This window comes from Lepidochelys olivacea (genome assembly GCF_965140295.1).
Source record: "Lepidochelys olivacea isolate rLepOli2 genome assembly, chromosome: 4".
NCBI classification, from domain to species: domain Eukaryota; kingdom Metazoa; phylum Chordata; order Testudines; family Cheloniidae; genus Lepidochelys; species Lepidochelys olivacea.
This window is the reverse complement of record NC_140414.1, coordinates 80,959,627-80,975,254: the sequence shown is the minus strand read 5'-3', so window position 1 is coordinate 80,975,254 and position 15,628 is coordinate 80,959,627. Positions and strand designations below refer to the sequence as shown.

The window sequence follows — 15,628 nt, the reverse complement described above, 5'->3', positions numbered from 1 at the left end:
GCCACAAAACAGCTGATGGGGAGGGAGGGAGAGACGCTGATCAGTGGGGCTGCCGGGGGTGGGAGGCACTGGGAGCGGGGAGGGGGAGCTGATGTGGGGCTGCTGACATATTACTGTGGCTCTCTGGCAACGTATATTAGTAAATTCTGGCTTCTTCTCAGGCTCAGGTTGGCCACACCTGCTCTGAGGGTACACCACATATCAGGCTGGGAGAGGTAAAGACTGTATACCCCAGAAGGGATTTGTTCTGATCCATGTGCAGATAGTGTGTGAGACTTGGATGGAGGGCTAAGTCACTGAAGACCCACCAAAGAAACCATCAACCACCGGGGTGCTCACGAGAGGTGGGTGCCACCCCACTCCACAAACGGAGAGACTGCTGGCACACAAGGAGGCACTTGTGAGAGGTGGGTGCTGACCCTATTATGGTTATACAGAATATTTAAGAATCAGGAAAGTTTATTATAAAATAGTTAAACCCATTATGTACAAGACTGCATGTTATATATGGAGCAAAATTATTCATTTAGTGTATACTAGATCTGAAATGCTGGTCCTAGCTTGGGGCTGTTTAAATAACTATCTCCTCTGTATACAACTGAATGCTGGACTGTCCTGGTTTCTGTAGAATGAGTACTGATCCAGTCTAGTCCACAAAGATAAGTTTGTCTCAGTAAGTTAGTCATGTTGCATACATTATGTTGTGCTGTCCTTACAGGGTTTGTCTATGACCTTTTCCTGTATCATAAATTGCACCATTTTAACAAATGGTTAATTTTGGTTAAATTAAAACAGATTTAGTTAAATTGGTACAAATTCCTATGTGCAAAATTAACTAACATCCTTTAGTTAATGCTTTTTTTAAGCACCACATAACTATCCTTGTCTACACTAGGTGCTGTGTTTAAATATGTTATCTCGTGTGGTTAACCCTAGAAAGAACTACTGTGTTCTGCATGTATGACCTTTATTTGGCGTATGCAGTCTGGTCAAGCCAAGCCACAGCATTCTTAATAATGTTCAAAGCATGTTATATGTATGACATATAAAGATAAAGAAGAAACACTAAAAGCATATCTTAAGTATAATACTATGTCTTTCTTGAAGGGGAAAATGTCCAGTATCTGACACTGATTTAAGAAGATAATGTTCAGATGAGAATATGTGGCCTGATACTATTTCCACTTATTTAACTGGGAACAGGAATGAGCCCCCAGAGAACAGCATATCTTGCAAATATCTAAAGAAAGAAAAAAAACTTTGATAAAAAGGAAAAAATAACTTTAAATACTATCTTCAGCTACAAAACACTCACATGCAGAGTCCCACAAGGCTCAGTCATCTCCCCCATGTTATTCCACATCTTTATGAAATTGTTGGGAGAGCTGATGAGACAAAATGGACTGAAGTGCCAACAGTATATAGATTATATCCAGCTTTACATCTCCTTTATACAAAAATAAAGTGCACCATCTCCCAGATTTCTTATTGCAAGATTCGGGTGATCCTATTAGGAAGACAGAAGATCCTTGAAGAACCTGTTTCCCACATAACATACCAAATTACAGAAGGCATCTCTTCTCAGAATAGGAATGTAGTGTTCAGCATCTTTAAGGGGTCCTTTTAAACTCTTCAGTGCCACTGGATGCTCAAACAACCATGACACCAAAAATCATCCACTTCCATCTGCTATTCGCTAGAAGACAGTACTCCAATCCCATGAAACTCTGAACTGGACACTGCGATTCGTGCATTCATGACCTCCAGAGTAACTACAAATTCAGCAGCCCATGTGCATAGCAACACAGGTCATCCTGAAGCTCCTCTCTGCACTAGAATCTTCCACTAAATACAAAATCCAACTCAAATTCTCTGCCCTGATACTAAAGTCTCTCCATGGGATTGGCTCCAGCAACCTGAGAGATCCTCTCTTCCTCTACGATCATCATCATCTCCCACTACAGCTATGTTCAATTCACTGTCAACCAATAGGGGGAGACTTATGAGCACAGAATACCGAATTTTCACAGGTGCTAGACAGAGTATGGAATACATTCCTTCAAAAAAAAAATATAACCCTGGGTATCGCTTCTAGAACCAATCGCAAAACTCATTTCTTGGATGGAGCCTTTATTCAATAATGTCTTCACACATGTGGACAACACACCCATTTAGTCACAAACAAATATCATAGAAACTAGACAAGTTATTTCTCCTATAGGTTGGGAAGGTAGAAAGAGATATTATTATTGCAGCTCCTACTTTTAAATATTTGGGAAGTGCTCAGTGGTGGGGACACACAAAACAAATAACATAGCTTTTGCTTTTTCCTGTAACAATTTTCAGGGAGAATAGACTTTTCAGTATTTCTCTCTGTTTCTTAGTTGCTTTCTACAGCACTCGGCAAACAGATGACCAGGGATTTGTTTGTACTCCTTGTACGTTGGCACATACCTTTTCTTTCCAGTCACATACCATCTGAGAAAGTAATGGTAAAAGTCACATCTTATCCTTAGCTCATGCTAATTTTTTTTTTTTTTAAAAAAGGGGGAGTTGGTCTCTTGAAAACTGGGCACATAAAGCAAGTGTCGTGGGTACAAGACTTTTGTGACTGAGTTTCTCTCCTCCCATCTCCTCCTCAGATGCTACCTGTATTATAGAAACATTTTTAGAAGGGATTTCACTTCATTATATAAATTGCACTTTACTACAAAGAAAGATTTTGCTGGGAGAAGAGGTTTGGAAAGTGAGAACGTGGCACTGGCAGTGTTCTTTACTAACAAACTAAAGAAAAATGGCCCAATTTATCCTTGATATCTAACTAGGGACCATATAATAGGACCACTTCAGATATAACAGTTCTTCTGGAGTTATTTGGGGCCAGTTGCCTTTTTGATTGAGGATTTAATTTCACTACATCACCAGCCACCAAAATAGCTGTGTGATTTCAAATCTCCATATGTTCCATTGTGTGTCTGTGTGTGTTTACGAACATACGTGTGTACACACACACACACTTCTATATCTTGACTAGCCTGTATCTTGAAAGCTGGGAGGCAAAGCAGTTAACACTTTTCCCCTCAGGACACCCTACTCAAATCCTATTAGGCTACAAGTGAAAGTGAGTGATGACCTCATCCTACTCCCCCAGTTGTGAACACTACAAAACCACTTCAGTCTGGTAAGACTGACAGTCCCTCTTCAAGAGAGGTCCAAAACTAGAATAGATAAAGGGAAATAGAATTAAGTGATTTGGCAGCAGCAAGAAAAAATTTGTAGTTGCTTGACAGTCCTCTTAGATCCTCCTTTACTTAAATAAACTCAAAACACTACCCCCCCTAAAAAAAAAACCTCTCTTTCATATTGAAATAAAAGCCAGTATGCTTGAGCTAAATTAAGTTTCAATTTCCCACATAAAAAGAGAATGATAACCATAAGAGAAGAAATTTAATGTCCACAGTGACTACTGTAAGTTCCACTCTGAGTATGGTTTGTAACATCAATCAAACCAAAGTTAGGAAGACATGGTACTTCAATAACCCCAAATAATTCATATGACACTTTGTGATAAATTCATCCCATTGACTTCAGAAGAGTTGCATCTGAAATGAATTTGGCCAGGTAAATCTCAAACACTGTCCAGCAAAAGAACACCTCATGAAAATCCATACGTTATCAGCAGTAACTAAAAACCCCTCCCCCTCAAATAAAAAAAAGCAATGTTATTCAACAACTTCTCAATCTCTAAAAATGTTGGTCAACGCATACTTTGTAGACTAACAAATATTTTAAACATTTTTCCACCACCGTCAGCCCACAAGTGGTCAGAAGACACTATAATTAGGACCCTACTTAACTTGCGATATTGCAGAATCCTCAATATCAGGCTTCTTTCCCCCACACCTCCGCCGGAGCCAGGAAGCCACCAGTGGAAAATCTCAGAAAAGTAATAATGTACTTCATTACCACAAATAATAAGGTCCATTATTACTTTTCCATAATTTTCCATAGCTTATCTGCAACTTAGCTGCAATTTTTTGACGATGATCCTGCAATTTCAGCAGGGACTTAACTATAATACAATTAGATGTATCCTCAGACTTTTTATATTTTCAAGTACTGTTTTTGATCACACTCCTTTCATATCTTGATACAGATTTATGTGCAGAACTCCCAGTAAAGTCAGTTGACATTTTGTGCAAAAATCAACAATAGGATATGGTTTTCAGAAATATAACATGCAAATAATAGAAATATTATCAAAGAATGTTACCTTTAAATTTCCACAATGGGAATGGAAATTCTGCCTGGATCAGTGCCACTTGATACTACTCTATAAATTTTAATAATAAAATAGGGTCTACACCAGTACTATCCTTCCCATATGTAAATATGAATATTTCTAAAAGAAAACATGCAGTGTTGTTGTAGCCACATTGGTCTCAGGATATTAGAGAGAAAAAGTGGGCGAGGTAGTATCTTTTATTGGACCAACTTCTGCTGGTGAGAGACAAACTTTTGAGCTTACACTCCTGAAGACACCAGAAGAAGAGCAATGTGTAAGCTCAAAAGCTTCTCTTTCACTGACAAAAGTTGGTCCAATTAAAAACAGACTTTCACCTACCTTGTTTCTCAAGGAAAATATGTAATACTATGAAGTCTGATACATTTCATATGGCAAAGCAATGTGTTCTCTACTGCACAAAAATATTTGTATGCAGTGCTGAGCTAACCACTTCCCACGCATCTTTCAAATTGTGTATTAAATATTTTTACTTTTTCAAAACTAAAAACAAGACTTTATTGGCCATTTTGTTTTGCTAAATTCTGTGTTCTCAAGTGAGTCGAGAAATGTCAGCACACCCAAAACCCTCTAGCATAGATGTATAACTCCTATCTGTCAAACCCTGTATAATCTCTTGCATACAAATCACATATCTTTATCTAGAGAAGGGTAAATTTCAGCCTTGCTAAATTTTGAATAATAAATACCTCCAACTATATGAATGTTTACTATATAAATGTTTTCATAACTCCTTTGTTTCCCCTCCCTTCTGCAATAAACAGGATGTTTTTATTTTGTGGCTCAGTCATTAGAATGTACCTTTTTTAAACAGAAAAATGTGCTTAATGCATGAATAGAAATGTAGAACCCTGAGTTACTGATTCTTATACATGCTACAGTTTCTTGTCAAGGGGTATGTAACATGTACCAATTTAAAATTCTTTTTTGTCTAAAAAGCAGAAATACCTTCTGGAATTCCACATTAAATATTGCCCAAGTGCAAAAGCAAGGTAGCATACGGTTAATCCATTCCCTTTTCTCCACAAATATAACTAAATGAAAAAGTGTTCATGCAATAGTAATACTATATAGTTTGGACTCCAAAAAAGAAGAAGCTGTGCTGGCTTCCGACATTGAAAGGCAGCCCCACAGAGTGGAGGTAAAAGCCTTTCCACCCTGTTCCCTGCACAGTATAGAAGGCCGCTGGAGCAGCCATCAAAAAATGCAGGAGGAGGTTTGATGTCTGTAGACACTTTCAGTAACTGAACCAGAGGCACCAGCTCACAGGCATTTTTCCCTTATCCTTCCACACTTAGTCTGAATTTATGACAGGGAAAGGCGAAGGAGGATACATTGGCCCTGATCCTTTGGCCCAGCTAAGGAGTGTTTTAGTACAGAACCCAAGTGGGGGGAAAAAGGTGGCTGTACACCACCTCTGCCTTCTTCCTAATGCTGGAGCACAGCTCAGCTACTGGCACAAATCAGGGCCTGTCTAACTTATGCTAACTTGTAACAGTGGGGTTGTTACATCAGCCATTCTTTGCTGGAACGAACCTCACTTTAGCCACATTCAGTCTGAACTCCTACTTGGGGTAGAGGGACCATACCTGTTGAAAATTTCCTCATGCCAGGGGAATCCTCTCTTACTAGTTTGTTTCAGTTTTATGCCCCCTTTGCATAGGCAGACCAGTGCAAATGGGCCACACTGGGGTCAGGATCTGGACCACTGGATCAACATGATCCAGAAACTGAAACAGAAGGATGGAGAAGGAAAGGCAAAAGAGGAGGGAGATGGCATTCAGGTGAAAATGTAAAAAAAAAAAACAAAAAAAAAAACAACCATACACCATAGAACTAGACATGTACCTTTGACATTTTGCTTATATGATCTCTATTACTAGGTTTATATCTTGTCTGTTTAATTGTAAATTCTTCAAGGCACCATGGCTCCTTGTGTGTTTGTTCAGCAAGTAGCACTAGGAGACTGAGATCCTGAGTGGAGCCTTTGGTCACTACTGCAATACAAATATAAAATAATAATACAAAAATTAAATTCACCAATTTCCCCAAAGTATACATTTTACAGTACACAATTTAAAATACAGAATAATACATCATGCTGAAACAAATAGGAACAGTTGTTCTGCATAAGCAAACAGCAACTGAGTTATGACTGGTTTTGCATTTCTTGACTTTTTGCAACTTGAGTTATGAGGACTGGAAAGTCTGCCTTACAGTGACAGAAAAACAATTTATTTATCTTCTCAAATAAAAGATTAACAGATCACTTGATTATAATCCATGTACCTAGTCTGGGAGAAGATTCACTTTAAATAGAGGGCTCTTCAGTCTACCAGACAAAGGCGTAAAAACGAGCCAATGGCTAGAAGTCTAAACGAGACAAATTCAAACAGATTTTAAACAGTGAGAAGAATTTACTGTTTGCACTACATCCCTTCATGGATTGTTCATTCTCCATCACTGCATTCAATCTTAATATCAAAACTGGACATCTTTCCAGAAGATATCTGGACTCGTAGAAACAATCCTCAAATCATGCAAAGGGCCAGCTTCCTCCAAGACAAAACTGACTTCCTCCACAAACTTTGCAACATTAACAATCTTCCACAGAACATCATCCTTGTCACCTTGGACCTCATTTTCCTATACAGTAACATCCTTCACAATGGTAGCATAGCTGCCTGCCTCAAATATTTACAAGACAATGGACAGCCCTCAGATATCCACTCCAAATTCATCCACTGCATCCTTACCCATAACAATTTTACATTCCACAACGAACACTTTGTCCAAACCATGGGAACTGCCATGGGTACTGGGATGGCTCCCCAGTATGCCAAGCTCTTCATGGGCCATCTTGAAGAAGAAATTCTAGACAAGCACACCACAAAACCAAGGATATACCTGAGCTACATCAATGCTATTTTCATCCTCTAAACAGGTGACTTAAATTCCCTCAGATTTTCACCACAAATTTCAACCACCATCTGTCCATTAAATTCTCTCTCAAACACTCCCATGCTAGCGTCAACTTCCTGGAGACCACGATCAGCTTCAACAATGGAACCCAACAGATAACAATATACAAGACACTCACAGATTACCACACCTATCTTCATAGATCCAGTAACCTCCCCAAATACATCACAAAATTTATCCCTCCCTCTTTTCCCTGCAAACCCAGCAAGTATCTCTGAAGCCAGGCACTCCTCCCGGCCACCCTCTCGCCCTGCGACTCCCACGGGGGGGGGGGGGGGCGGAACACAAAGTCCCCCAAAGAAAGTTTATTGATGATCAGAAAATAATTCGGGGGGGGGTGCCACAGGCTGCCAATCAGAGACCCTTCCCCCGGGCCGCCCTCCCCCGGCACCCGGCGCCGCCGAGCGGAGGCGAAGGAAGCGCTTCCAGGCTGGCCGGAGGCGGCTGATGTGAAACACAAACCCCCGACGGGCACGGACACCCCGAGCCGCCGCCCCGACCCCGGCCCCGGCCCGTGCATCTGCCCACGGCAAGTGCGAGCCCCCCCAGCGGTCACCCAGCAGCCGCCCCCCAACCGGCCCCAGCTCCTACCTGGCCGCTCCCGCACCGCCACTGTCCCCTGGGCCGGGGGCTGAAACCAACAAAACCCGTCACCCAGGCAACGAGCGGGGCCCGCCTCCTCCGCCCGGACCCACGCTGATTGGAGAGAGCCGCTTGACCGTCCCGGGGGTGGGGGGGGCCAGGAGGAGGCGGTGCCCGAATCTGAGCACGTGGTGAGCGGGGGTTAGTTACCGTAGCAACGGAGCAGCTGGGGAGGCGGAAGAAGAGCTGTGCGTGAAGGGGCGGGGGAACCAGGGGGAGCTTGGGGCGGTCTTGGGGCGCATGCCCAGCATTCCCGTACGATTAAGCCCTTTACGTCATGGTGCTAGTGAAACGAGCCTTGCGCTGTGCATTGTGGGAAGGGCTGCGGGTCCCGCAGGAGCAGAGAGCCCCTGCCCCGGAGCGCTTCCAAGCTAAGCGTGGGGCTCGCTGCGGCAGGGCGGGGAGGCGGTCACACGGTGACAGCGCCAGCCGGAGGGCGGTGTACTAGGCAAGGGCAGCAGGTGTCCAAGAGTGAGTGTCTGGAGGGTGGCCTGCTGTCTTCATGCAGTTTTACAGTACGTGAGTGTGATGCAAATGAAAGTGTGAAAATACTTGCGGGAATACTAGACTAATGGGAAACAGACGTTGGGGGCGGGAGCTGGCCCTGCATTAATGCATATGTGTAAGAGATGATCAGTAGGGGAAAAGTCCTTCCTGAACCCAAATGTGGTGGTCAGCTCCACCCTGAGCATGTAGGCAAGACCTAGCAGACAAATATGTGAGAGAGAATTCCTTGTAGTAAGGTTTCATGGTAATCATTCACCTTTCCCCATAAACACTGTACTGAGTTGGTTTACAATAAAAATAATTTATTAAAAATAGGACATAAGTGATGCCAAATAAAGGAATAAAGTTAGATAGTGTTACAAAAAAGTAAGTTTAAAACATGAATCTAAAATATAATCTTGCAAGGCACAGACTTTGTTCAAGATAGTTTCTTAGACCGGTCATTCTTCTTCCTCGCCATGGTTAACTTTCGCTCAGTCAGGACCTTCCACAGAAGTATAGGGGACTGGTTCCCTTGTCTTACAAGGTGGAAGATCTTTGCCTAATCAGGTTTCTCACCTGTATCAGTTTCCAGAGACTTCAACTCCTGCCACCTTGTTTGAAGGACTTACCTTGCTCAGATTGCAAAAGCTTTGTTCCCTTCTGCCCAATTCAGAGGTTCTGAAACTGTGGTCCGTGGACCACCAGTGGTCCGCAAGCTCCATTCAGGTGGTTCACGAATAGTTCCCTCTAAGGTGCGCACCTGGGCAGCTGCACATGAGAGAATGAAGGGCCACCCACCTTATTAGTGGATCCATGCCTGCATGGCTCCACTAATTAGGTGCCTGGACCCTGGAGAAGATGTACATGTAAGGTGAGGTGGTGGCCTTGGGGGGAATAGGGGGTAGGTGGGAGAGGTTAGTAGGGTGAAAAGAGGGGGTGGGGGGGAATTTGGGACATGCAGGGCTGCGGCGACCAGAGAAAGAGGTAACTTTCCCCAGGTCCTGGGCTGCAGCTGCTGGGTAGAGTTGGCCCTCTTTCCCAGACTCAGATCTGTGACTGCTGTGGCAGGAGAGACGACAACCCCCCCCCCCTCCGGCTCCTTCCCAACCCCAGCTCGGGGGCTGCTGTGTGTGTGGGGGAGAGAGAGCACATCCATTGCATTATAAAGGTAGAACAAAAGAAGTTAATTATTAAGAGGTTTTTTTATATAGTGCTTTTATCCAAAGCACTTTACAATAGTTGGCTAATGGTACAAACAACATTTGGAAAGATCATTAAGTGGGCCGCCGAGACCCTCAGCAATTTTCAAGTGGTCCACAAAAAAAAAAAAGTTTGAGAACCACTGGTCTAATGGATGCCAAAGATGGCTTCTGTCTTTGCATATATCTTCCAAAGTTCAATGACTTCCCCCACCCTCCCAAAGAAGCAGAATGACCTCATGCTGTTCTTACCTTCTTTTGGACTTTCCATCCCCTTGAAGCTTCATTTATGTAGAACTCAGCCATTGGTTTTGGTCACACAGATACAATGGATTTTGTTTTAGCTGCTCTGAAAAAACTCTTGCAGCAGCTTAGATAGAGATCTGCAGGAAAACTGAAAAAGGGGTTTTAAAACATTGTGAAAATCACCTCTCCAGAGTTGAATAATAATGGTGGGTGACAGTATCATAATGTCTTAGCTTGCATAAAAATATAGTTAGTTTTAGAAGTAGGGCTTTAAATAAGTAATGATCATTTATAGTTAAAAATCCAAAATGGCCACCACAATAATTCTCTATTAGAAAACATCAAAATGGAGGATCACACTATATTAACGAATAGCTGATGCCCTGTGTGGATCGGTAAAAGGGAGGTGAGAATAGGATCGGTGGCATAAGAGGCAGCGAGGATTGTAGCCAGTGTAAAGGATTGGTACATAAAGGGCAAAGCTAGCTTTGCCTCTTCTGCACCAACACCCTTATCACGAGGCACTTGTAACCCCAACCCAATCCCCGCACAGGAAGAAGGGTTAGAACTAGAGTTATAGCCCATGTTCTGTCAATAATTTAGTTTTATTGAAGGAATTTGTAAGTCCGGAGTGATCAGGGTTATAACCCTGGCCACACCCAAGTCCCAACTTCCTTAAAAAAACATAGGTGGTTATACCTGAGACCAGTGCCTAGCTAAGCAAGGAATAAATTAGAATGACAGCAAAAGGGAAACTGAGGCACAATATAATACTTTAGAAATAATGTTGGGAAACAACTTAGAAGATTGTTAGAAAGGTAGGATGCGGTCCTTGGAAAGAAAAATGCGTTCACTGGACCTGGTGCTTACCAGCAACTGTGTGAGCAATGGGTTCAGCCTGAGAAAAAAAGAATTCTCAGGAGAGCCTAGTGAAAAGGAGAAAAAGTGAGCTGCTTTACAGAGTTTGCAAATGGTGGCTGGAGTTTTATGTAAGGAAATAAATAGTTTAAGGCTGAGGAAACGAGTTAGTTTACTAATTCCTCTTTTTCTATTTTAGAACAGAGATAAATGAATGGAAGATGAAAGCAGAAAAGTTATCTGAGGCATAAGAAAAGCTAAAGGGAGAATTAGCTAATTCACAGAAGGAATTAGTTAATTCAAAGGTAGAGGCTGAAGTTTTGAGAGCCAGTGTGATGGCACATACTGCTCAGATGACTGCCTCACAGGAGGAATTGACTAGCATAAAAACAGAGGCGGATATGTTAAAAGCCACTATACTAACTCAAAACGTTCAGATTATAGCCATGCAAAAAGAAGCCAGTAAGGCACAAATAGAATGGGGTCTCAACTGTGGTTGTGAAATAACTAAATAGCTCCTGCGTGTCTGAGATAGATGAATCCAAAAGGTTGAAAGACCAGAGTCAGCTGCTTCAGCAGCAACTGAAACTTTGTTGTTACGAGATGGTTCAGCTTAATATAGGAGTTCACAGACTGAAAAGCTGCAGTGCATTTGTGATGAGTGAGGGCTTGAAGTGTTAGGGAAGCAGGAGTGCTGCTCAAGGGGAAAATGTATGGCCACACAGGCAATGGTAGATATGGTTCTGAGGTCATAGAACCAGCAGATTAAAACTAACCAGACATATGGCTAGCATGAAGTGGCTTGCATGTAGAAAAAATGGCAGGCTATGCAGGTAGTTAATAGCATGGCTCAGAAAAGTGGTGCTGTGGTGAACATCAAAGAAGTTAAACTCATGGGATTAAAAGAAAAGAACAAGGTCAGCCCTGGTACTAGTTCAGAAATCTTTTCTTAATTCCCCTATGGAAGTAATATTAATAGTTGGAAGACAAAAGAAGAAATCTTTTTTTCCGGAAGGGGATTCTGATTCTCTAAGAAGTTTTCCTAAGAAGGAACAATGGGTAAAAGAAAACCCAAATTCATGTATGACTTTGGAATTAATGCATAAACAGAAAGGTACTATAGTAGGTAATGTATTACACTCTGAAGAAGCCTTAGTTTCACAATTTGGTGTAACAGTAAAAACAGCAGTAACATTTAGTAATTCAGACACTACTTTAAACAATGTAGGAAAAGGTAAAATACAAAAGGGATTGCCACTCCCAAGAAAAAAGCCGAAAGGGTTATCAGTGGTGAGCTTTTCCAATAACAATCCTAAGGGAAAAGAAAACCAGCAACATAAACAAGATGGATAATAACTGAGAAAATAAAATAAAAACAAAATCTGGTTCCTTATGAACAAAGAAAAGGTGATGCAGGAAGAAATTAGCTTTGGAGAAAAATTATTACACTATGAACCCAGAGACCAGATTAATGGTTTACCTACAGAAGAACTACTTAAAAAGATTAATCATGAAAGGAGTATGCCTATGGCTCCACCACACCCCGAAGATCAGATATAGGGAAGCGGAGTGCCCCCCCATCTCCCCGATGTCATCAAAAGATCATGCTGATCTAGTGGCACATTTAAAACCAGATGATTGGGAACAACCCACTGGATATGTGGAATTTAATAGTGGAGCATCCAGATAAGATATGCTAATAGATACAGTTGCCTTTTTTTTTTAAAGTTAGTACAAAGCATAGGAATTTTTGGGACCCTCAGTGGCAATAAAAATTAAGGACTTTATGAAGTAGAAATAAAATACTAATTACCCCTCCACTTTGTTTTGATTAAGAACAAAACAAGGAAAGGAGAACCAAAATAATAATAATACTTATTGTAGGGACATTAAAAAGATTATAAAAATGCAAAGAGAAGGGATGTAGAATGAAATATGAGATGAAGAAGCTTGGTATATATCTTCAGATTGGACTGAGCAAGATTTAGATGAGTTCTTGGAAAGTCTACCAGTGATAGAAACAACTAATTTAAATTCAACAGCAGACCAAGCAACCCAAAACATTAACACCAGTCCATCAATGGGAGAAGCATCCGCTTCAAATGATAGTTCCTTTGTGGAAGGTTTATAATGGAAGACTAGTGATCACAATTAGCATAGCTAAAGAGAAAATATAACACTTATGCTACCTAGACACTGGATCTACTTAATCTGTGTTAAATAACAGATACAGTCCAGCAGACCTCCCACAACACAGTAGTAGTACAAGGAGTATTAGGAATAAAAAGTGAAATTCCATTAACACATCCACTAATAGTTAATATAGGACAGGAAAAGTATTCGGAGTGTGTTTCACGATTATGAACCTAAGAGACAATGGACTTGGAATAGTGGGAATGGAAATTCTCACAGCACTCCAATGCTCAATAGATTTAGAAAGAAATATCTTTTGAGCAATAGTATAGAAAATAAGTAAAATAATGTGTATATAAATGGATTTTTTTTATTTGATAGAGAAAGACAAGGGAAGAATAAAATAGATAAATGAGATAGCAGCATGGTTTGGGGAAATGCCAGATATGAATGGAGAAGAAATGGAAAATCTGATGGATAATGAAGAAATGAGAGATTTACTAGATCTAGATATGCCAAAAGATGAATTTATAAGATTATCTGAAGCAGAAGCAACAGATGAAGAAAGTGGAATAAAGGTGCCTGAAGAAGAGGCTACCTCTCCATTAATTGTATCACAGATATATTTAGATCAGTATGATAGACCATTGGTTCCAATCTGAATTACTGAAGCAGAAATTGAAACACTGCTATATGGATACTGGATCTTTGCTTTCATTAATAAATACAGCGATGGATGTAGATATTACCCGATATATGTCAAGAGACCTTGTCATAAATATAAAGGGAAGGGTAAACCCCTTTGAAATCCCTCCTGGCCAGGGGAAAGCTCCTCTCACCTGTAAAGGGTTAAGAAGCTAAAGGTAACCTCGCAGGCACCTGACCAAAATGACCAATGAGGAGACAAGATACTTTCAAAAGCTGGGAGGAGGGAGAGAAACAAAGGGTCTGTGTCTGTCTGTAGTCCTCTTGGCCTGGATAGACCAGGAATGGAGTCTTAGAACTTTTAGTAAGTAATCTAGCTAGGTATGTGTTAGATTATGATTTCTTTAAATGGCTGAGAAAAGAATTGTGCTGAATAGAATAACTATTTCTGTCTGTGCATCTTTTTTGTAACTTAAGGTTTTGCCTAGAGGGGTTCTCTATGTTTTTGAATCTAATTACCCTGTAAGATATCTACCATCCTGATTTTACAGGGGGGATTTCTTTATTTCTATTTACTTCTATTTGTTATTAAAAGTCTTCTTGTAAAAACTGAATGCTTTTTCATTGTTCTCAGATCCATGGGTTTGGGTCTGTGGTCACCTATGCAAATTGGTGAGGCTTTTTATCCAACATTTCCTAGGAAAGGGGGGGTGCAAGTGTTGGGAGGATTGTTCATTATTCTTAAGATCCAAGGGTCTGGGTCTGTAGTCACCTAGGCAAATTGGTGAGGCTTTTTACCAAACCTTGTCCAGGAAGTGGGGTGCAGGGTTTTGGGAAGTATTTTGGGGGGAAAGACGCGTCCAAACACCTCTTCCCCAGTAACCAGTATTAGTTTGGTGGTGGTAGCGGCCAGTCCAAGGACAACGGGGGGAATATTTTGTACCTTGGGGAAGTTTTGACCTAAGCTGGTAAAGATAAGCTTAGGAGGTTTTTCATGCAGGTCCCCACATCTGTACCCTAGAGTTCAGAGTGGGGGAGGAACCTTGACAGACCTGTATATGCTTACAGGACTATTGGGAGAAAAGATACCCATTCCTTTAAGTATTCCTCTATCTAACAACATAGGTATTAGATGTATAGATAATGTAAGATTCAGTTTGGCAAATATGGGAGTCAATAGTAGAGGACTTATTAGAATAGACATTATAAAAAAGGTAAATTGTATGACTGATATAAATGCAAGGGTACTGTGGAATGCAGTTGAATAGAATAAAATCAAGGAAAATGAGTATGTAATAGATAACACTTATTTACTACCTAATTAAACTTAAGTTTAGTAATAACTATAAATATGGAATAAGTTTAATGATAGCATTAATTATAGAAATAAATTAGATTATGTTAACAATAAGAGATAAGTTAGTGACAGTAATGGAATTAAAAGTTAGTTAAATAATATATATAAATGGTAATTTTATTTATATATAGGGAAAGAAAAAGAGAGAAAGTAAGCGAGTTAAAGAGGAACAAACAAAAAAGAGAATGGCAGGTGGTGGATGGTTCAGTGAATTTCCCAATCTTAATGATGAAGAAATTATGGATTTATTAGAAATGATGGAGGCAGAATTAGAAAATAGGATGAATAATATAGAGAGAGACAGTGAGGAAAGCAGAGATAGGAGAAAAGAACAGGCCTTTCCCATAAGGATAAAACAATTACTTTTGGACCCCAGACCTTTAGTCCCAGTAATCCTCAATAACGCAGAGATCAGAGTGGGATTATTGTGTCACTTGGATACAGGGTCAACATTATCAATTTTAAATCTGGATATAAATGTGGATCTAACACCATAGCAGTCAAGAGATGTTTGTATTGTCAATGGGGTGGGAGGACAATTTCTCATCCCTATAAATAGGCCAATGTCCATCAACATAGGCCAATGGCAAATCATTGCCAGATTTGGCCTTATGCATAGAAGAATCAAAGGATATGGAATTATAGGGGTAAACATCTTTGGAGTGTTAAATTGTTTGATCAATGTCAACCATAGAGTATTATGGAGTGCAATTAATATTTTTTTATTTGTTTAATATTTTAGTTATGACAGCTCTATCAATAATTAAAAGGGTA

The 15,628-nt window shown here is 40.6% G+C and overlaps 1 protein-coding gene across 2 annotated transcripts in view; it reads right to left on the bottom strand.

Annotated features, from left to right (window-relative positions):
• Positions 1-7,947, bottom strand: part of WDR17 (WD repeat domain 17) — a 114,800-nt gene extending 106,853 nt beyond the window's left edge. The window contains exons 1-2 of one of the 2 annotated variants that reach the window (XM_084627230.1): positions 7,877-7,947; positions 6,152-6,300 (exon numbers count right to left, since the gene is read on the bottom strand). In XM_084627230.1, the coding sequence (XP_084483356.1) occupies positions 6,152-6,160 (9 nt within the window). In that variant the 5' untranslated portion in view covers positions 6,161-6,300; positions 7,877-7,947. The remainder of the gene's footprint in view (positions 1-6,151; positions 6,301-7,876) is intronic. The other variant, XM_084627231.1, reaches the window with a different exon arrangement.
• Between the last annotated feature and the right edge of the window lie 7,681 nt (positions 7,948-15,628).